Source organism: Camponotus vicinus, unplaced genomic scaffold (genome assembly GCF_025532165.1).
Source record: "Camponotus vicinus isolate PSW18456_S1 unplaced genomic scaffold, iyCamVici1.0 SCAF_5, whole genome shotgun sequence".
Lineage (NCBI taxonomy): Eukaryota > Metazoa > Arthropoda > Insecta > Hymenoptera > Formicidae > Camponotus > Camponotus vicinus.
Genome location: NW_028141977.1, coordinates 11,742,139 through 11,766,974, shown reverse-complemented (window position 1 = coordinate 11,766,974; position 24,836 = coordinate 11,742,139). Strand labels below are relative to the sequence as shown.

Sequence of the window (24,836 nt, the reverse complement as noted above, 5' to 3'; positions counted from 1 at the left end):
TATGACTTTTATTATTTTTGGAAAACAATTTCTTAAAAGATTGAAACAATCTGAGAAGGTAGTCTCTATTAAATATCTGGAATTTATATTAATATCTGAAATTACATTTTTACTTGAAACTTGCAATCAGAAAAGCCAGAGCTCGAAAATAAAATGATGTATGTTAATCTTTTTTTTAATACTTTTACTGTAATAAAAGCTTCCAATTGATATCACCGTTCAAGCGCTTGCAGGTGTGCTTGCTAGCCAATGGTACAAACGATTGGGCAAGTTTCGCAATGGGAACAAGTACGTGCGTTCGTATAATGCTTAATGGGATTGGCGGTGAAGCTTACCAGCTTGACGGTGTTCCCGGCCCGCTTGAGCGCATCCACGGCGGCCGCATGCGGTACGTCGACGACGGACACGTCGTTCACCTGCAGTATCGTGTCGTTGACACGTAGGCGGCCATCCGCGGACGCCGCGCCGCCCGGTATGAGCTTAGTGATGTAAATTGCAGTATCGTTGCCGTAATGCGGATTGTCGGTGCCGCCGGCGATACTGAAACCTAGGCCCGCCCCTCCCCGCTCCAAAACGATCTCCTCGTACTCCCAATCGTCATCGCCATTCACCTGAAAGCATAAACGCGTGCGCGTCACATTATTTTCACCCTTCGCATCTTCAAAGGTGCAAGTTAAGAGCCCGCATTGAATGTGTTAAAAAGTCGATTGTTAATTTTTAAATTTCTAAAAATTAAAAATCATAAACAATTGTCAAGTGTCATTGTTGTCATAATAATAAAAGAAAAGTCTTATTAAATATCATAGGAAAAAGATATTCTTCTGACGAGGATATAAGCTCTCCACAATAGTCTACGTCGCCAGATACCTACAAAGTGATGGGAGATCCACAATCCTAATTGCGTGGGGAACTTAAGCCCTAAGTTAGGGAGAGGTTAAGCGGTTAATTGATTTTGAGCCTCACATGAGAGTAGATTAGATTGTACAGCGTCCAGATCGATGCCGGTCGGTTACTTGGGGACAGAGAGGGTCGTTTAATACCCTCGACATCAGTTGACGCGCGTTATAAATCGAAACATTATTCTATTTATATTTCGCCAAACAATATGAACATTGTTTGCATTGTGCGGCATATAAGATGCTCAGTGATAAATATTACGTTTGCACTATACTTTTCTCGAAGAAAATTTCTAATAATTTGTTGTTCAACTGAAGCGAACTCGAGCGAAACATCGCGAGATTGATACTTTCGAATTACTTATTGATTAATTTCACGTAAACTTTATCTCGTTACAAGTCGTTATAAATTTATGCACGTGGAAAATTCTGAGAGGTATGGCGTTTGGCTGGCAAAGAAACTCGTTACCGAGCGTTCTAAAAGACCTCGTCGTCTAATTAACTTTAGGCAGCGTCGGCGCGAAACATTATATTAATATTTCCTACCGATAGGATAATTAAAAAAGGTTGGTCGCGAATCAGTATCGGCGACTTCCTCACTTTTAAATTACACGTCAAAGTGTATATTAAGGTAAGTCAAAGTAAATTAAAGTGAAGAAAATACAACATCCAAAATTTAAAAAAAAGAAAGAGAAGAAAAATTGTGTATGATCAATAAGAGCCTAATGAGAATTATTATGCAAACGCGAATTAATTAAATCAATAGACGAAAACGATGGAAAATTTGTACATGATTAACACGATTCCCGGAGGATTATACATCTAATGAAGTAACATGGATTTGCTGCAGGAGAACAAACACTAAAGATCCTTCATGCGCGCGATCGCGTAATGTAATTATCCACAATCCTGCAGAACGTGCAAAACCATTTTAATCGGATCGGAAGCCAAGTAAGCCGTAGGATAATATGCTAAGCGAACACACGTTCTCGTACTGCGCATCTCCAAATGTATCAGTGTGTTGTGATCCGTTTACATTTGATACAATCGAGCGATATGATTCAACGAAATACCTTTGGAGATGCATTACACACAGATTACAATGCATCAAAATTTATTTACATTAGAAGATATCATCGTTGTTAACGAATGTTCGTCAAATATTTATCTCTAATTAATATTCCAAGTACCTTATTTATCCGGCGTTTAAATTGGATATAATTAAAAAAAGGACACATTGAATTAATTTCGTGATATCAAAAGTCTTATGTGATACCTGATAAATCAAATTTTTTATACGCTGGGGGATGATTCAGGAAAATTGCAAGACAAAAAAACATAGCAATCGATTCTTCCTTCCATCGACATCAAAGGGATGACCGCGATACTCGACAACGTATCAATTGTACGTTAGGTTCTTCATCTCGCCGGATGCAACGTACGGGGATTAAAGGCCTCGCAGAGAGAACATAGAGACCAATCATCATTATCATCACAATTATGCGTCTAGCCGCGTACGTGCCATTCCGATCGCGTCCGGTTTTGGCGCAAACGGACTCGATACGGAAGGCGAAAGGATCCGCGATGCGGTGGTATTCTCTATCTTTCTCTCTCTCTCTGTCTCTCGTACGCACGCGCGTATCGGAATGCATCCAGGGATGCATTCCGATGCGTCTGCACCGGCCGCGCGTGGACAGATTTGAAGCACGCAATGCGATTGCCCGATGCATATTGCGGGAATTAATCGCGCCGGAATTATGCTATTCTGTTAAACTCCCCTATTCTTCTCCCCCTTCCCGCTCTACCCCGTTTCCTACCTCGATGGATCGCTGCAACACGAGCCAGCTGAGCTGGATCGTCGATGCACAAGCGCGACCCGTCAACATCGCGCCGCGGCAATTATGTCCGCGCGAGAATTAGCCGGCGATTAGCGACCAGCGATTATGCAGCCGCGCTAATTAATTGTGCGACGAGGAGAGATTTGCGATTTCGCGTTACGGCCAGTAGCGCCGATTTATCCGATTTGTTTGACGGCTGGTTACCGACGCCGATAAATTGGGCTGCGCGTTTCGCGTCGATGCACCACACGTACAGCGATAGATATCTGTCGTAGCAGCCATGATTTGAATGCGCCTCGAAATTAATTATTAGCGATGATTTTCTTTCGATGTAAAAAATTTTGTAGACACTGAAACACTTGTCTGTCTCGTAAAGATTGATTACTTTCAAATATTCGCGAAATTTCATTCAAATTATGCAATCAATGTGTTTTACTTTCTTCTAAAATATATACATATATTGTAAAATTATTGCCCTTTTTTAATCGATCACTCCTTTCTAGCAAAGTCAGAGGTTGCAATAACGATAAGCGCATATTCCGTATAAAACTGTCAAAGGTTTACATTTGCGGATATCATAAATTAGGCGATGTCGTAAAAGAAATCGCGTGTGCATGTCCAATCAAGTGGGTCGTAATCAAGAGCCATTAATTACCATTTTCCGAATCCGGTTGACCATGCCGATAATCATCATCCGTATCAAGTGGATATCCTCGCCATCCTCGTCATCCTAGCACTCGCGCGAAAATTAATAGCACCAATGTATTCGCGCGTTGCGCACTTCCGCTTCGCCAGATCCGATTATACGCGGCGACGAGTGGCGCTTCGACTCGAATAATTTCAATAGCAAGCAGGTGTTGCTTCGTTTGGCAGATGATTTATTACAGGCGACCGACAGATTTATACGTTTTACATAATACGCGCCAACTCCGTCGTCGCGCCCTCGCTTATTCATTGGCGGTCCACGATTTTCGCCTCTCAGGATACGCGAGGGTACATAGGAATTGCATAAATCCACGTTGCATTCCACGCGACGCGCGTGTATTATTGACAGTCGACAACAAAGACGCCGATGTCGCGTGTGTCCTCTTCAAAACTCGAAAGCACGTGTTGCGAAGATGCAACATGCACGCGTACAATTTTGTTCAACGCTATTTTCCTTGGACACCTGCCACATGATAAAAACATTCGTATCTTTTCACGACCTGATAATCGATTCCAGATATGAAGATAATAATTATATTCGATTTAACCATTGTCAATATTATCGTTTCACAAAATAGAGACACCGATGACACCAACACTACTCGCGCTCTTCGATCGAAGGAGACAGAGTTGTCGCATCTTGGAGCAAGCGTTTTAGTTTCTAGACTGTGGGAATGAGATGCAGCCGCAGGAGAAAACGCGAAACTAGCCGTGGCTATCGACGCACGACGGCCAAGAAGAAGTAACGTTATCCGGCTCTCGGTTCCCGCAGAGCGTTACTTGCCCTGTCGCGCCAGTCATCGCTATTATAATATCGGGCGGGGCGCGCGCGCGTTTCCCGCCGGCTATTTCCGACACGCTGTAAAAATAAACGCGGCACGCGTCCTGATCGCGTGGCATGGCACGGTACGGCACGGCACGGCATGGCATGACATGGCTGCCTAAATTAATCGGTCAACTGGGATATAGCGAAATTTGATCGACGGATCGTTCATTGACCGCGCATACTAATTTTATGTCTCCGCAATTACATGAAATAGGCTAACACACGAAATCTCGACGCTAGGAAAATTATCGAAATCTTTGCGAAATTTGTCGCGAAAATAAATCCCGCCGCGCATTCTGTTACTTTTGTACGCGAAGTGTTATTTTTAACCCTCGCTATGACGCGAAGGGCTACGTACACGTGGGTTCGGAGATTTGGCTCGGGATACCGGGAGACATATCGTCACAGAGCGGCTGTCCGTGTTTCGAATTAACATCCCGTCGTGTCAGAGCCGGCTATATTCGTCGGCCTTTGTTGGTACATGCGCCGATTCCAACCGCGACGGGTAAAGATAGCCGCGTTTCGTGGCAAGTAGAGCGAATTTTAGGCTACGACGACCTTGAAGATAATCGCAGCGCCGTTCATTGTCTATCTCGTTCAACGAGAGCTTTGAAGTAGGGAAAAGCTTCCTGTTTAAACAAAGTTTGAGGATTTTTAAAGTGAATATTTGAGATCGAAAAATTGAAATGTCGCGCGAGTCATTCCTATAATTTTATTGTCCTGAAGGGAATAAGATTTAATGAAAGCGAGAATCTACTTTAGAGAAATAAATGAAGATGACATCACGATAAAATCATGCGCGACGCGAGACTGGGATGATTTTGTGAATTCAATCTCCGAAGTTTAGACGCGGAATGTCGGCGGTCAAACCGATAATTCAATGTGAAACCGCGAGTTCAACAGTGAATGAAATTACTGTCGTCGGTTAAGTCCAACTTTCCTTTCTCGCCTTTTCCTGTCAGTCAAATAAACGACGGATTTTCCGAGATGCTAGCAAAACTGCTGTAGTAGTCGAGAGAGAGTTTGTCGGACTAAAAGGTACCTACCTGATGTACGAAGGTCCATTGCTGCGTCAGTATTTTACGCTTCGTGGACAGTGAGAAAGAAAAGCAAAAAAAAAAATAAAAAAAATTTAAATTGTGAAAGACACAAAATAGAATAAAATTAGATAGAAAAAGAAAGAAAGAGAGAAAGGCAGAAATTTCTCGATAATAATTTCGATTTGTAGAAAAAATTTTCAAACTAAATATTTAAATATCATATTTCTTTCAGTTATTTTTCGGTATCGCGTCGAGTTTAGTTCTATTTATTACTTTTATTAAATTTTACACAATTTTAATTGAATATTTTTATGTAAAAACTGTTAAATCGTGTTAAAATAAAAAAATTTTAATATTATATACAAACATTTTTTCTAAAAAATCTGTGTTGGAAAATAATTACAAAAATTTTACAATAATATAATAACAGGAATAATTAATAAATAAAAAGTAAGAAAAAGGCAATTATTATTTTATTTATATAAATTGTAAATTAAGTTAAAATGATATTTATATTCATTGTAATTATTTGTATACCTTTTATATAAATTTACAAGATTCTTTATTTATAATCAGATGTGTAACGTGAAAGCAGCGCGAATGTAATACGGGAAGAGACACACATTTGCGCAATCCTTTAAATTTAATACTTCCTCTTTTTTCTGGTAGAAGCATCTGTGGCAAGTATTACCTGCGTACAATAGCCACGCCAAGGTAATGTAAGTAACGTGCTTGGCTAAAAGGTAAGAACCAGGGCATATTAAGAGGAATTACCGCCGGAGGTAATCCGAACCTTTACGAGAGTCGGTGTGATGCACCGTTTTGTCCGGAAAATCACGACAAAAAGCACGTCCTTTCACCTGGCTCTTGAATTCCGGAGACATTTACAGAGTTTTTCAAGAAAAGGTAGCGTCAAGCGAGAAATTATACTGGACATATCTCGAATCGATTGTACAAATTGCATGCAATTGATTTAAATATAAAATTTTATATCGTCTGAAAAAAATATACATATATAAATATTTTTTTTATACATAATATGTCATGATACGTTCCATCATATGCGCGATTATTTCATCTTCTTTCATATAAGACATTTAATACTTCTCCTTCTCCTCTCCTTCCCAAAGCGATCCATCAACGTATATACATATATTCGAGAGATTTCACGAATAATGCAAATCTGTCGACAGCAAAATAGCCAATCACGTAAGTGGACTATCCTAAAACTTGCAATAGCGGCGGCCGGCCGATTAAATTCTCGCGAGGGACCACTTAAAGGTTGTCGCCGAATGAAAGTTCGACGAGCTCTGCCACAAATTAAACGACGTCGTGGCTCAAGGTGAGGGCTCCGGAATATGTATCCGAATGCGGCAACTCGAAACTACCAGTCGCCAGTGGCGTACATTAGGAAAATTGGAGCTCCTCCAACCAGTCTGGCATCAGATCGACGCTAAAGTTTATACGTACGTACCGTGTTTCTCGCTCGAAAACTTATGTCGCCGTGACTGGCGCGAACTAATTGCCACTCTGTCGGCAAGAAAAAGCGCTTCGAGATTGTCTCATATACGTAGGGCGTCGCGGTGTCTGTCCAGGCCGGCGATTATTTCGTCCAATTATGAAGCGAGCCAGACCGCGGAAGTGTCGTTCTCTACGTTCACGCTCTATGGTTATGGTGGAGTCGTTGCTGGAATTTTTGGAGCAGCGGCCATTTGCTCCGGATGCACGACGGTCTCACTCTCTCGCGCAATCTCCGGTTTAATTTCGCAAAAAATTATATGGCTTTTCGCGAAACTGGGCCGGCTGCTGGGAAAAGTCGTACGTTGAAAATGCGCGGAAAAAGCCAGGCAGGCATCTAATTAACGTTACTCAAAGCTTTCGCTTTTTTTTTTAAATTTAATAACGAATAATAACTTTTCTTATTTTCTCTAATTTGTAACGTAAATTATATTGCGTTTTATGTTTACTATGTAAAAAGCCGTGCGAATTAAACGTTTTTGAATAACATTTATTCTCGCGATAGTTGACGTGTTAAATAAATACAAAAGTTAGTGAAAAATTATCTACCAAAAATATTTATAAAGGTAAAAAAATGTGAGAAGAGTGTCAAAAATTCACGCGAAACTCTATCATGTAAGGAAATAAAGTGCCGATTTTGCGATTCGCGGAGTGATGCGATACAAAAGTACATTCGTTATGAAACACGTTGCAGCGAATTAACAGGTACGCGAGATCACGTTTTCTTGGAAACGATTGTGGAAAAAAAAACGATAGTTAAACGCCTCAATCTAGCGTGTGCTTTCATCGCCGACGGATTTTAATTTCGTTTAATCGCGGTCGTTTAGTTACTTTTTGCATACTCGTTCGTGGTTTTCCTCGCGTACAATAATTCCGTGGAAATTTGAGCGTCCGAAGAACTCTTTGCGATCGTGACTCCGCATATATTCTAGCATGTTAAATTTTTCCCTTAAACTAGACCTGTCTTGAAGTTCAACAGCAAGTAAAGTTACGCCCTCGTACTCGCGCTGCAATAAATATTTTTATCTCGAAAAATTATAGTATGCGATCTAAATAAATGATACATGCATGATGAATATTATAATATTATAAGTGCTTGAAAAATGTTTTAATAAATGTTACATGAGATTCTTCCGCAAAAAAATAATAAAATAATGAGATATATTTCAAATATTATATTTCTTTAATAAATGTTAGAAAAAAATTAGTCTATATAATGAATCCGTTGGCTATTGAGGTTCGTATTGCAAACTAAATTATATTCAAATGTAAACTAAAACAGTATTTGAATTAATATTCTCGACGCTTTTTTTTATTTTTCTTATTTTGATATAAAGAAAAACTTGCTTCAATATTCTCTCCGTCTTTTAAATTTAATTAAAAATCTGCCCGCACAGTCGTGTTTCTTAATTGATCTCTGAATAAATTAATCTTGTTACGTCGTCGATCTAATCTTGATTTACGCTCTCTCTGAGAAATTTCGTGCTTAAATTTAAACTAATCAAAGTGAGCCAATATTCATCTCCATTAGCTGCTTTATATACAAGTTTCAGTTTTGCATCCTGATTAAAGAAAATAAATGGCATACGAATATATAAATATTGGCCGCATGAAAATGGAACATGTTATTCATACGTGAAATTATTGCAATAAAAAAAATTATTGCTAAATCAGATTATATTTTCGAGAACAGTAATCTCAGTATTTAGTAAAGTGCATAAATTTGTAACAGTTACATAATTTGACAAATGGAATACAGTGACAATGAAATGGAATACATATGATTATTTAATCTGATGCTATCGAATCTCTCTTTCGGAAAGTTTAAAGTATAACATAAAACAGCATTTTTCCAGCATTTTTTAAATGTACATTAAAAACCGAGAGTTAATTGTCTGTGTATCAATTTCGCTCCATCGGCGAACTATTTTTTTTCGCTGAGAGCAACATCCCGCGATAGTGGATTCACATTAAACATGTCACGGCATTTTGGCTCTCTGCAGGTGCGGGTTTAATTCATAAAGCTTGCGCACTCTAGGATTTAACGACAGCGATCCACCGCTTTCCCTCCATACTCGAATTCGATGTTACCCCGAGCGTAAACTCGCGATACCCGAAACGCGCATAAAACACGGACTATATATGAATGCGGGATCTACGAACGCGTGCATTTATGCTGATATCTCTACGTGAACGATCGTGTGTCTTGAAAATGTGAATACGAAAAATAGTAAAAGGCTTTATGGACCAAGCAATAGGTGTAAAGTATGCGAAAATATAAATTACTTAAAAATCATATGATGGAACATGTGTAATAATTTATTTAATGTGACAAACGCTGCGTTTCGATCCACATCGGATCCTTTTCAATGTCTGATAACGAAGTAATAACGATCGACATGAAATACAAGTCAAAAAATAAAAACACAATAATAATATATACATAAGTTTCGGAAACGCAAAAACACGAGGATAGCGCTGTTTACAAAGTCACGAGAGTCGAAAGCAGATACGCAATATAACGGACAATTCAAAATTTTTATTAAATAAAAGCGCAACATAATAATCATGATAAAGTAACATAAAGAAAAGCCGAAAAGAAAAATCATTAATTATAAATTATTAAATCCGTAATGTAGTCAAAGAAATGCGCTGCTCACCTCAAAAGCAGAAAAACGGAGAAATTCGAGAACGCATGTGTCCAATGTTCCTATCTCAAGTAAAAACATAATCCAACACTCCGTTAGTAAATGAAAGTTAATAATCCTGATGGTCCAATCCTTGGAATGTGTTGCTCTGTTTGGTTTCTTTTACAGGCTATCACCTCTTAAAGCTTTATTTTACAATTCTCCATCATTTTCAAGAATTGGACCATCAGGATTATTAACTTTCATTTACTAACGGAGTGTTGGATTATGTTTTTACTTGAGATAGGAACATTGGACACATGCGTTCTCGAATATTTCTCCGTTTTTCTGCTTTTGAGGTGAGCAGCGCATTTCTTTGACTACATTACGGATTTAATAATTTATAATTAATGATTTTTCTTTTCGGCTTTTCTTTATGTTACTTTATCATGATTATTATGTTGCGCTTTTATTTAATAAAAATTTTGAATTGTCCGTTATATCGCGTATCTGCTTTCGACTCTCGTGACTTTGTAAACAGCGCTATCCTCGTGTTTTTGCGTTTCCGAAACTTATGTATATATTATTATTGTGTTTTTATTTTTTGACTTGTATTTCATGTCGATCGTTATTACTTCGTTATCAGACATTGAAAAGGATCCGATGTGGATCGAAACGCAGCGTTTGTCACATTAAATAAATTATTACACATGTTCCATCATATGATTTTTAAGTAATTTATATTTTCGCATACTTTACACCTATTGCTTGGTCCATAAAGCCTTTTATTATTTTTCGATTTGATTTTATCATACGGACCATTTTTCATTTATAAAAATGTGAATACTTTGACGGCTGGCAGCTCACATCCTCAACATACATCGGAAAAATATAAAGTTGCATCTTTCTATATACACGTTAGTTTATACATCAAATCAATTTATAACGTAATATAATAATAAAAATTATTAGATTTCCAGGTGACAATAAATTATTGATAATAAATACATATATTGAAGAAATAAATTGAACTTCTAAAATTCCTTAAGAATAAATTTTGATAAATACGGTCGAGATGTACATATATTAAAAATTGATAATCAAATAAGAACTTAAATTAAATTAAGAGACTTAAATAAAAACAACAAGACGAACAATGTAATTGGCTCAAGAAAATGCATCAAAATAACCTACTCTTCCGAAATTGATCTCGTACAAATTTATCGGCTGGCATTAAAAGTCACGGCGCGCGAAATTAATTTCATACGCCGTTTAGAGTGTGATTAATGACTTCGTATCAACGATCCAATCCTTGAGAACGGCGGGTCTGCAAAGTTTCCTCGAGCATATAGGAAAATTCATGCGGTGCAACATATATGTTACAGTTGAGAGTTAATTGATAGCTTCAACACATACTTAACGCCTAAAGAGCAATAGGTGGAAACTCACAACAATATTCGATCGAGAGCTCTCCTTCTGCAAATATTTTCTGTGATAAAGCGATTCAACGTCAATTTCCTTGGCTTGTAAATAAATTAAATCTACCTCTATTCAATATTTTTAAATGAAATTTTTTCTCCGACGACCAACGCACACAAAATTGTTTAATTCAATTCTCTCTTACAAAGTATCCCTAAATTTTCAACTTAATCCTAGTTAATTTATTCGAGCAATTTAATCGCAACCCGCTGCGACGAGATTGCGACGGGACTCAATGCTCTTGCACGTTTTTCTCGGTGAAGAAATCTAGAGGACGATATATACGTTCGCCGTTTTTCTTGGCGCCTCTCTGCCGGGCCTGAAAAATATGCAGCGAAAGTGGAGAAGATCGGACAAGCGACAACGCGTTAAGCTTTCTTTACATACGAAGAAACAGGTCATGATAATGATATAAATATTCATTAACGGTGTTTTTCCGCCTGAGAAAATCCCGCAGGAGAACGCTGGAGAAATAAACATAAACAAATTATAGCCTTTTTTACAATATCCCGGAGTTTGTCTCGCCATCTCTTATGTAAAATAAATGGAACTGCAAGTAGTAATGTCATCGCGATATCTTTAGGGCACTTTATTAAATCCTTGTTGCCTGTTATTTAAAGTTAGAATTTTATAATCATTATTATATCTCTCTCTGCATATCTGAAAATTTTTTAATAAAATATCGATCTTCTAAAAAGTGTGTATTTTGCGCTAAGATATATATGTGAAAAGAGGAAAATTTTCCTCTGCACAAGAATGCATATCGAGAAATTTCCTGGTAAAATTAATTCGCTCTATAACCGACAATGTAAATCGTCCTTTGCGTGCTAATCTTACATAACATGCCGCAAAAAGCTTCGATACTTATATGATAAAAAGATCAAAGGTAACAAAATTTTAGATTAAGTATTAAAAAATATCAAGATGTAAAGTTGAAATTTCATATTAAATAATAGTTTATTCTTTTATGAAAAATTGTAGCTATAATCTAGATTTATATTGATACTAATTTTCTTTTAATTAAGAGAGATCTAAAATTTTTAAAAACTTAAAAAAAAACTTGTTTTTTACTATATTAATGATCTCAATGATATCAACGATAGACAATATGCATACATATTTAAAAAAGCGAAATAAATATACACTATTTTTTATTCATATGTATCAAGTATTTTAAACGTACGTAAAAAATATTACGGCCACCTAAACGAGAAATTCCGACCGTCTTCTAAAACGAAATAAAAATTATTGCCGCCGCATAAACCTCGAAGATGTTCTGTGGGAACATAAAGGATTGCGACTGACACTTATGATAAACCGTTCACAACCGCGATAATTTTAATTCATTGTGTATCATAAAGAAGGACAATTTTCTAGAATAAAACTACGATAATTTTTTTTTAAGAAATCGCGCAAGATGAAAGATGTCAGGCGTTAAATAGTATTGTTGTAAAGCTAAATTGCAAAAGTAAAATGTCAAAATAAAAATGCTCCGCGTAACTCGCGCAAACAAGTGCTGACATTTGCATGTCCGAATTATTGTTTCGCTCGGAGAATTTTATTTTGAACATTATATACTTTTCATCTCAAAGTGTTGTATTACAAAAATCATATCGCAAGACTACAAGTTATTCCGCATATATTTTTTAAATAGGGAATTTATTATTGCTTCAAAAAATGCTAAACATAAAATAATTGTTTCATCTCCCATTCTCTTTAAATTCTTCATTTCTTACTCATAACATGATAGTGTAATTTTTTCTAATTATTATTAGTATTAGTAATATATTTGAATTTGATTAAAGCAAGACAACGAATAAAGTATTCTTTTAAGAAACGAAAGAGGAGGAAGAAAAAGAAAGAGAAAGGGAGAGCGAGAGAGAGAGAGAGAGCAGTCGAAATGCTTAATACAACAAAGCACGAAAGGCTGTAAATTTATTCCAATCCTGTATTTCGTATCAGCAAGGTAAAGGTTTCAGGGAATTTGCAGGCGAATCGGAAGCCACCCTTATCCCAGTCACGTCCGGCTGCTTTTCTTTTCCCATTCTTTTCTGACTACTGGCAATGCCTAGTGTTTTTCTACGACGCAGAGGGGATTGTCAAACGTTGCTTCCCCTCGTAAAAATCCATTCTTTCGAACAGGACATCTTTATCGAATTACACAGGGAGTGATTCCAACGCGATAATAGCTGGAGAACAGTAAAGCCCCAAATATCTCATATGAAATGATACGTTGCTCTAATTTACCACGTAAAATCGTAAACTGGAGTTTAGTCTCAGAATTGCACAAATGCCTCTATCTTTATACGAAATTGTCGATTCAATCGAGGTGCAAAATGGGAATGTTTCTATTCTTCTTATCGCACGTTTTGACCGATAAATAATCAAGTCGGAATTATTTCTCTTGCGCATAACATCGATGATTTTTATAGCTCTCTTTTCTAGTTTTCCATCCATAATTTCTTCGCTTATAGTATCCAGATTTCTTTCGTTATAACGGCTCTCTCAATTTGTACAAATTGCGATTCAATTTCGAGCGAATTAATGAAAATAAATCCACCATATTCCTTTTATTATTATCTCGCGTTTGGAAATTCAATTTTTGCTCTTTAGTTCTCAGTCGTTCAATATTATACATTAAATATTATTATACATTAAAGTGATGAAAATGTATGTCGCACAAATATGGATCCATGTTTTTTATACGATAGATTCTGTTTTCTTTGAGAATAAAATCATTTATCGACGCGAAAATGCATCAGATCAATTTTCACGGCGATGATCGAAATTGTGCGAATTTCTAATTATTTTCGGGTGCCTTGGTAATTTTTTGATTGCTATCGCAAAGAAGGGAAGGGTCTATCATCGCGTACGTTGCAACTCCAAGTTTAGCAGCGGCGAACTTCAAACCGCACCACATAGTTGCATACAACTTCAAGGTTCGTGATATAGATCGTAAGGTAACGGAGCGGACAATTTCTTGGGAAACACTTTGACGAGTTAATCCGCGGAATGCCCAAGAACGTCCTCATGGTGCAATAAACTCCCGCTATGAGAATTTATCGAGACGCGGAGAGTATGAATTTCCTCTTCTCGCGCTTGCTAACCCTCATGCTTTCAAGAATTTCCACGAGAATTAAGACACTTTAGAGCATCGTTACTTCTAGATAGTCTGCAGTTAACAAAGATGTTCCTGTAAGGGCTGACGCGTCCGAATTTAATTATCGCGTATAAACTTTAATTATATCATTTCGGCCTCCCTCTTCTCTCTCAGCTTGTATGAGATCGAAAAGAGGATAAATTGTTAAATGTGTCAATAGATTACGTACTAATTCCGTTTATCCCTCTTTTCACTCAGTATAACATTTGATCGTCGAGTGATAAAATTCACATAATCTGTATAATATTGATCATGTATAAAAAATATTGAAAAATATTAAAACATATATATTCAGAGTAATTAGAAAATGAAAACGTTTAAAAATATAAATGAAACTTTCAATATTTTTTAACCGTTTTAAAAACATTGTAAAATTAAAACGCTTGAAAAAGATTAAAGCAATTTCAGAATAATTGTATTGTATCGACGTAGTGCGATATTAAATTGGAAACAAACGTAAATCGAGAATCAAAATATCAACTTCCATTTGTTCGGGGATAAGTGATGAATTGTTTATTCCATCGTTGGTATTATTTCTATATATTTCATGGGTTGTAACGTACGTTACAACTATACTATAATCGTCGAGACTCGCGGATCGAGCAGGAATAGAAATGTTTTCTAGTGAGCAAGAGACGAGTAAGAGACGAACTACACGCAATTCCACGAAAGACCCTCTCTACATAACTCTCTAGTCTAGTTTTGACTAGTAATTCTAGCACGAGGAGTTACAGTATCGTGTTTCATGGTTTACGTAAATGGAATGTGAGCTGGTCCGACCATTAAGGCGATCGGCCCAGACGCATCTTCCGACACAAACGCCAGCGAATTCCATTCTACGACACGTACACCATTTACCGGTTTACGACCGGAAAGTTTACGACTTTATTCCACCCCGAAATCCACGCAAATGCACAATGTCTTCCTCCCTATATCTTTACCCCCTTCTATCACCGCAATCTTGCTTTGTGTTAACGAGATATCGGAATGGTTGGAGTCAAAACGCGTTAGCTGATTGTATGTATGTGTACATGTGGTAAATAGATTCAGCCTGTGTAAAGATTAATTATATATCCAAAATTTGCATAAACATTTGAGATAAGTCAAACGTTTAAATAATTCGTCTCATTTAATTCTGAAGATTATTATATTTATAATATGCCTGACCAAGTATTGTTGCCACGTACTATTGTATAATAATCAATTAAATTAAATAATGTAATTATTATAAGAAGGAAAATCTTGATTTGGGAAAATGTTGGGTCAAATTTTTGGATTGGATAAAAAAACTGGAATTGTGCTCAATTTTAATTGAAAAACTATAAATAGGCAAAAACGCGTCCAATAGTTAGTCATTCGTAAAACAATAACATGTACATAAATATTATGTTAGAACGTGTGAATTTGCAGTTTTAATAATATTCAAACCGAAATAATAATTGTTAAAATAACACTTAGAGTTTGTCTCAATTTCACATCGACCCGTTGAGGCACAGTAGTTTCTTATGCTGGAACGCAAGCTAAGCAAAATACAGAGCTGCGGAGTTTACTTTTCGTTCAAATTACTCGGCGGGGCTTTACGCGCGCGCCGAACAAGTTTCGCGAAGATAAACTTACGGAAATTGTCCGGTACTTTTAAAAAGACAGGACAAACGAGAGCTGTCAGAGGCAACGAGAAGTCGACCTAAATACACTTCTGAGATTTTAAATTTCATCGCGGCATCCGTGATCTCCTTGGTTGTTTTTTTCGCTTCTCTAATGTTAACTTATCACTAAATAAAGGTTTCCTGTAAAGGGCGTGAATTATGAATAATTCATTTTCTTCTGCTACTGTAACATGCTATTGAAATAATGACTTATTTCGTTGTTGTATCGTCATTAAAAATAGTTTATGAAATTTTGTGTAAAGTTCACAATATAATCGTCATTCTTTGCCAGAGTCTCAATATTTGGCAATGTTTAAATTATCTCGTTATAATCGACGTGACTGTAGATTAGCAATGTACATATTTCGAATGACAAACACTACGTATCGCGCAGAACTGTATTTATTATTTTGATGATTAGTTTACCGTACGCTTATTTTCCCAAGAGAAACTCGGTCACGTTTATAAAACCTCTCTTGGTCTTTATCTACTTGATAATTCTGATGCAGATGAGCCGGAATATATTATGATAATATTCTTCAATTTTCAGATGCAGGCAAACCGTCTCTGGTAGGAACCAACATCTGGACGCGTTTCCTGCTTCATAAATCAATTCATAAACTCGGAGGCATTATATCGATCGTGGAGCGAAGAAACGAACGAAAGAACGTTTTATAAAAGTGAATTATCCATATCCGCCAAAGCATTAATTATTTTCGCGCGGTGAAGATATTCGTTGAGGTTGATTAATATTTACGACGTCTTAAAAATCTTGTGCAATATCTATAATAAGATTCATTTTATGCTATGCCTTATGCATTGAGTTGAACGCGCACGCGTTGCCATTCTTAATACAATTTTTAACAATTATTTTATTTTAGAAATTGATTACTCACGAATATTCTGTTCTAATACAATTTTATTATCTGCAAAATTTTGTGTTTACAGAAACCAAAGAATCTCATCTGTACTCTGCTCATATTCAAATCAGATACGCATGATTAAGACTAAAATACGGCACTTTTTGCCGAAATCGAATCGATTGCGTTCGATCCCGATGCAATCTGTGTTTGCAATTTGCTTGGATGTAACGAACCGCGACCGAGTGATTACAGAAGTTAAGAAGTTTATGCACCTAGAAAGAACACGTATCTGCATGTGCTACCTCATAAGGAACACAGCTGCGAATGTTCTAATTCCAGAGCAAACATTTCCGATTGAACATACCAAGGACATGCGTTTTCGTTTAGTTATTTTGATATTTATTAACACAATCGAGAAGTCTATGAAGCAAAAAATGTATATCCTTTCTATACAAGGAGACCAAAAGCTCATTTTTACGCTGATTTTCATAGCGTCTCTTCTCATCCTATCCGCTATATCTCTATATGTACAGCGTAAGCGAAACTTTCTCGGATAATTTTTGCATAATTTGCCGAGCGGAAAATTCTAAGGGATATAATTTTATTAATTGTAAAGTAAACGCGGTGAAGGATTAATATCGAAGTATTTTTCACAATATTTATGTTTGCGATCAATGTTTTAATAGTGATAATCAAAATTAAAATAATAATAAATATTAAGTCTATCAAAAAAAAGAATACACCATAATATGAAGTAATAAGAGAGATAGTTCCATGTACAAACCTAATGACACTTTTCATATTAATAGAATCGCGCGCTCTGCAATTTATCTCAGTATTTTCCGCATACAATAAATGCTACACATTTATACGAATATGAGTCCCTCGCGTACGGAATAGCATTCCAACGGAAAAATGTAATTATTCCTAATATCTATGCGTGCCACCATTAATATAAATTCCACGCCTCGTACGAACCGCAACAGAGTATCCCCCGTGAAATAAAGATAAATGATTGCCAGCACGCAATATGCCCTGCGTATCGGAAAAATGATTATTAAGAATTGAAGAAACACGTTGCGTTAATTTAACCTTGTTCTTTGAAATGCAGAATCAAAAATAAACAAGAAAAAAAATAATTGCTTTATTCAAAAAAGTAAAAAAAATTAAAAAAAGACGACAATGTTCAAAAGAATGGAATATTAAATTACAAAGAATCGTTAAATTTCTGGATTGAAGAAATTTTTTGTTTTAAATTGATATTTAAAAAATGTAGAAGAATGTGTTATGTATAAAATTACGGCAATTTTATGATAATTTCTTAAGCATATAATTTATTTTTTAAAAATATGGATCCAAGATAGTTTTGAAATAAGCTTTTTTCAACTTAATTTTTAGATGTTCGATAGAAATGTTTAAGATTTAATAAATAGAGATTATCTAATGATTAAGAAACGATCTAATAAAGAATTAATATAGAATTGAGTTATTAGACGTGTGAAACTAGCACGAAGGGCAACACCGGTGGTGATCTTCTCGGAACGGAAGGATCAGTCATGATACGTCACTAACGAGTAATGTCGGCAATTTGCGTCGACGTCAGGGGACGCACCGAGAGAGCAAAGCATGCACGTCATTCGACGTGATTTATATGACGTGTCCCGTTATAGTACCGGCAGCCTATAATGCCACGCTAGGACCGGAAGCGGCAAGTGCCAAGAGGAGGAACACCACGTGGTAATCAACATGAGCTACTGGCCGATGATCCCTAATCACTAATGGATCGCGTCAAGAGGAAATACGATATCGATTATTCTGATGAATATATGATAAATAATACCGAATATATAATATAATTTAATTATAAAATAAAGAATGCTTCGTGGTAATAAAAATTATCTCAATGAGAAAAAAAAGAAAAAGAGAGCAGGAAAAAAGCTTAAAATTTCTGATTATAATTTATAATTGATTATATTAATCGGGAATTATAAATAATGTTTATAAAACTTTAAAAAAATGACATATTCTTAATATTATTACCCAAATTAATGAAAAATTATACGATTTGAAGAAATTTCATAAACTCCATAACTCCCATACTCCCCAACTCCCAACTTCCATAACTCCAAGAAAATATATATTTCATGTTCCACAGAGACGTTTTAGCGTTGTTTTAGTTAAGTGAAGATCTAATCAAGATAGACATAAGCTCCTGAACATAATGGCGCAATATTGAGAGGAAACATGGCGTATTGAAGGGAGGCAAAATGAAGGGCCTGATGGGATTTCAACGGGTAATGCGAAATAGGGTGTTTTCCCGTGGGAACGTGTTTGTGCAGTTCAAGTCCCGAATTTTAGATGGCGATCGAAGTTGTGACTTTGCCTCGCGGAAAATGAGTCTCGGAATGACTCATGCGGATAAGCTCGAGAATTCTCATTATCAAGAACGAAATTATGTTACCGTTCGCGAATAATAAGTATCCTCCCAGGACATTCTACAGTACTATTTCTATAAAGAAAAGTGTGGAATTTGTTGGAAAACAATCGATAATTCAATATATTTAATCATCGGAAATTTGATGACAAGCTTTAAAAATATGCAAAAGAGAAGAATGATGAATTCAACACTGAATCGCGAATTTCAAACAAATGCGACGTACAATATTGAACACATTTATGCGATCATCGTAAAAATAACGTTTTTAAAATATCTTTATCATTATTCGCATCAAATTGGAGATATTTATTGTTCTTTTTATGGTGGATACATAAAAAAAAAACAAATTTTTCTCTGATATATTATATTTTAAGTTGAAACATTTAACGTACAGTGTTAATCCAAAAGAAATGAATACCGGAACCGATATTCACCGCGTATTGATAAACGCCCGTGGGATCTGCCAAGCTATGCCAGAATTCGCTCCACGCCATGAATCTCTATTCACGGGGCAGTCATTTTAACGCGAGATTTTTCCGTGCGGTGAAGGAAGGCAAACAGCTCTCCGGGAATCCACGACGGAAATATGATTCCCGCCTAGACGAGACGTAAAAAACGACTTGGCTTCATTTCACCGGATCATGCGGCACCAGGTTCGCCTGATTTACTGCCAAGGCCAAGGGGAGGAATGTCGCGGTGAGATCGCGGCGACAGGAAGAAGACAGCCCCGAAGACAGGGGAAGAGGGGAGGGAACAGAGAGGTGTGATGAGACAAGAAGCGGGAAACGAAGCGGGAAATAAAACGGCGGACAAAAAGAGAGAGAAGGATAATCGACGGCAGACGGCGACTTCCGGAAGATTACACGAGCCGGAGGCTGCAGTTTACTCCATTTGGCAAGCTTGATATTCATCGGCCGACTCCCTCCCCCCCTCTCCTCTCATGCTGCATCCTCCCCTTCGTCGACCGTCGACGAATGAAATACGCCCTTGCCTGAATTTCAAACGACGCTGCAAATCGAATCAAGCTCGCTATGAATCTTCCGACGAAGCCGAAGAGGAGGAGGAAGGGTAGGAGAGAACGAAACCGGTGAAGTTTTGAGAAGGAGGCGATGGGTCTGTTTGCACATTCGAGAGACAAGGGTGATTTAAAAGGCTGGCGACCAACGGGAACTAATCAACTCCGTTGAATGAATAATGTGTCGAGATAGCAGCACTTGGGGAACGCAGGTTCCGCGTACGCCTCGATTAAAATCCGAATATCTGAATGTTTAAAACGAGTTTATTTCAATAGAAATTTGTAAATGGCAGGTGCCAGTAAATGCAACTGCGCACACGCACGTACACACGATCGTTAAAATTCGTAATGTAACTTCCTCGGTATTTAATGCCAGCTTTAATTCATCGAATAATGGACCAATCAAAATATCGACACGCGCGCGGATTTCCACATCAACTTAATATAATATAATAATTAAATGCAACGCGATAGTTAATTAGCTTGATGTGCGGATTTACGACAGTTAGTGAATATTTTGCATCGAGCTACACGATCGATGTACACGCATACGAAAAGGGAAATGCTTGTATGTAAATATGTATTGTATATAGGCAGGAGGAAGGGGGTGTATTGCTGCGCGACTAGGTGGAGGTTAACTTTCATGTTGCGGGATAATTATTTTAAGCTTGCCTATTGGAATTTAGCGCTCATGTCGAGCGGCACGCTCGAAATATTGTACAAATTAACATCACTGTCATTGTAATCCGTATGGAATTGTATGCAACGTCCGATTTCACCATATTTCTCTTCGCTCGCAACAAATCAAAAATCAAAAATCAAATCAAATTCTACTTCTTTCTCTTTCTTTCTATCTCTTTTAATGCAATTGAAAAAATTAGACTAATTAAAATTATCAAAAAAGAAAGGCAAAATTACTTCGATTAGAAATGTATAAATAAAAAAATATCTAATTTATAGACAGAAGAATAAATATTAATTCTAAGATATATGGAATCTTTCAGATTCTAAAGTCCTGCAACTTTGTCTTTTACCTTTTTCTAATAAATAAATAATTAAAGATGTTACTTTATCTCAATATAATAACATATTTTTCTTATTTTCTACTTGAAACATATTTTTTTTTATTTTTTACTTGGTGTTTTCAGATATTTAATAAAATATTCTTAGATAAATAATAAATCGAAAAATTATACATGGATGCAATAATGTAAGTCGCATTTTACGAAATTATTGCATATATTTTATTTTCTAAATTTTTTAATTTTTCAATAAAGTAATTACTAAATAATAAAAATAATGTATATAAGTCCGATGTTTTTACATTTACATTAACATTTACATAAAAAATTAATACTTAATTATCCATTAACTAATGAGAGTATATTAAAGTTTGATGTGTATCATGTTGAAACGATTTGTGCAATATAATTTCCCAATATTCGAAAAAGAATTAAATTTCTATATATCATTTAAATGTACATTATTTATATGTTAGTCATTTTTCTATTTTTGCTTGTATATCTCTAGAAAAATAGCTGGACATTATTATGTAAAAAAAAACTTTTTGAATACGTTAATTAAAAATTAAGTTTTATGAAGTTGCAAATTAATGTGAAGTAGCCTATCAATTTTTTATATGTAATAACTATTTTTTTATAAGTACTTTTATAAGTAAAAAAATAAAAAATGATAAACATGTAAACATGTAAACAATATATAATCAAATGATATATAAAAATTTAATTTTTTCGAATGTGTGGAGCTAAATTTAGATCTCGAAATATCGATTAAGACGATTATCATCGTTTAAGAGATAAAAAGATTTTATAAATTTTACATAAACATGCCTTTACAAACATGTTACTTAGGTTGTTATTTAGAATTAGACGAATTAGATGAATTAAAGTTCTGGTAAACTTTCTCGAGAAGCGATTAGATTAATTTCACGGCAAATTAGACGTGACCGCTCGACAAAACGGAAGCAAACGAGGGTAAAAGGAAGCCAGGCGCACGAGGGAGATGACACAATTTCCTATATACATTACGAATCGATTTTCGGAAACTCCCGAACACTTTCGGATCTGCCGTCTACGCTGATAAGGGTTCATATCTATTTAAAAGATCCGCGGATAATAATCATCGAAGTTAACCGATCAAATCGTGATTAAGGAACGACATGTCGAGAACGAAATTGTTGCACGTAGATTAGAACGTACTACCAGGAAGGAGAATCGTTAACGCTAATGACTCAGGGGCAAATAATTATCCGTTACGTCTTCTTGCGCGTGTAATTTACGAGGAGCCGCACAGTAAAGCGATATGAAACTGCAATTACATCACGATAAACTTCGAAGTACGCGTCGAGACCATCGCGTTATCTTATGAAACGTTTGTAATCCCATGTCTCTCGATTTAGTCAGCTGTAATTCGATTTCTGAACCTTCATTCTGTCGCGCTTGTTAGTGAAACTTTTGTCTCGTAACAAACTATCTGTACTATAATAGAAATTGAGTGGATCACGTTATTAAGTTATTTGTATTTTGTTATTAAGTATTTGTACTTTGTAACATTTGTATTTTGTTATTAATTATGGAAAAAATAACCATCATAATATTGTGTCGAAATTATAATATTATATATATTATAATCTTTATATATTAAAAATGCACACACATAGCAGCTGAGCAATTTGTAGAAATGCAAATAAATGCAAATAAACGAAAGAATTGTATCATCTGCGTGATTAATAAAACAAATGCTTTTCGATTATCGCAAATATAATCGTCCGCGTTTAAGTGATATATAAATTCGTTCAAATTTTGCACCGAGAGAAAAATTTATACAACTACGTTAAACAATTTAAATGGCTGATAGAGCTAATATTATATCAAATTTGTAAAAAGTCTTTGCAATATGACATACCAGATGTTTTTAGGATGAATTAATTTTTATTAGTATATAAGTAGGTTAGTTGACCTACTTTATCAGCCAAGTGAAACGTATGAGTTAAAGGGGACGCAAACTAGGTACAAGTGACGATTTCAATTCTTCTCTCGGTCGCAACCACTCGCTAACGATCTCCTTGTCTCTGCTACTTTTTGTTACCAACTTTCTACTTACGTGTCTCGTGTCGGCCGCGAGAAGAGGAGTGTGTGCCTGCAACAACCGAGCGTCCAGGAAATTAGAAGAGAAGTCGCGTGATTTTTTGTTCTTTGATTAAAAAGCTTCATGCTTCCGGCAAAATCGTTCATCCCGCGCATTCACATTAGATTCCAAAAGATAACAAAAAAATATCACGGCACCATTCCATCAGCAATATTTACACGCAAAAATTACACGAGTTCTACATCAAAGGTTTGCATTCAGGAGCGTATTCCTTGATGAATTTCAATGGATGCACACAATGAATTATTATTGTGAAATTACCTTACGTGAAAACTTATGGAATTTTTATGAATTAAATTTGGAGGATAAATATCATTATTATTCATTACACGTGCTCTTACTTTAACTGACTTATAATCAAAGTTCAATTTATCAAATTATTGTCTTTAAACATCGCAGTATGTAATTTAATGCAAACTCTTTGAAAAATGATTTATAGTATGCGCGAAATATATATTTGTTCAAACTAATCTATTCAAATTTTTGTTACTACATGAATTGTTATAATCAACAAATTTACTTTTCCTTTTACGATAAGCGAGCAAGATATGCCGAAAATCATAATTGCAATCTCGCCGGGGTGATAGGAAATCTTTGGCCAGCTTTTTGAAAGTTACCTAAGGAGTGCAGCTCAGGAATCTTGAGAAGGTTTGTGGCGAGCCGTGCTTGCATGCTGTACAACATGCATTTGCATTCGAGACGGGGATTACTCATGCAAACTTAAAGAAAAAAATATAAAGGGTTTCTTGCTGGGGCGGGGCATCGACGACGCTTTTGTTGACTCGACTAAACATTTAAACTGGTAGGATTCAAATACCTTCTCCATGATGCAAATTCAGTCCTTTTGCATACCGCGCGCTTATTAAACGCAGGGAGCTCATTAAAAGCGCAAGTTGGCAACCGCGTGTGCACGAAATTTTCCGCTTCGCATAATTATCGTAGCCGCACTGTATAATGTAACGATGAACTTCACCGTCGCGTCGTCGTTACTCTGATAATATCGCGGAATGGTAGATATTAACACACGCGATACGTTAATGACGAATAGTCTAATAACATTCGAATGTTAAAAACATCACAATCGATATCGCGTAATTTCGAGCTCACCCGTTATTAGGAAATGCACGCAAACAAGATTGCTTGTGTTTGATATTTCTAGATAAAAATATCCGCCTTACGCATTCTAGCAAAGGCAAGAAAAAATAAAAAAACGAAAACAAGGAAGAAAAAACTTGTTCGAAGAAGGAAAACGAGTTTTACGTTGTTTTCATTCGATTAAATCCAAAGAGCGAAAGGCACATCGTATTCATTTAAAACAAAAAAAAAAACAAAATTCTTGGCAATTAAACGAGATTTCCTAATAATTTTCAAGGTTCGCTCGAAATAACCGCGCACACGTAAATCTATTGGTTTCTCGACGATGGGAAAAAAGCGGAATGTGTTAATGAAAAAAATATTTAATAGAAAAAAATTATATTCAATTAATATGCAGCCAAGTGTCAATTATTAAATTAGATATATGTAATTTTATAATGTGACTATATTACATATGATAATTATATATGATTAGAGAATCGATGAAATATTATTAGAAACTGGAAATAGGTTTGTCCATAGT

At 35.9% G+C, this 24,836-nt stretch overlaps 1 protein-coding gene across 12 annotated transcripts in view; it reads right to left on the bottom strand.

Moving 5' to 3' along the window:
* Positions 1 to 24,836, bottom strand: part of Dlg1 (MAGUK family member discs large 1) — a 276,280-nt gene that overhangs the window by 71,004 nt on the left and 180,440 nt on the right. For 11 of the 12 annotated variants that reach the window (XM_083099768.1, XM_083099758.1, XM_083099759.1 and 8 more), the window contains 2 exons: positions 23,174 to 23,209; positions 336 to 611 (listed from right to left, as the gene is read on the bottom strand). In XM_083099768.1, coding sequence (XP_082955894.1) covers positions 336 to 611; positions 23,174 to 23,209 — 312 coding nt within the window. The remainder of the gene's footprint in view (positions 1 to 335; positions 612 to 23,173; positions 23,210 to 24,836) is intronic. The other variant, XM_083099760.1, reaches the window with a different exon arrangement.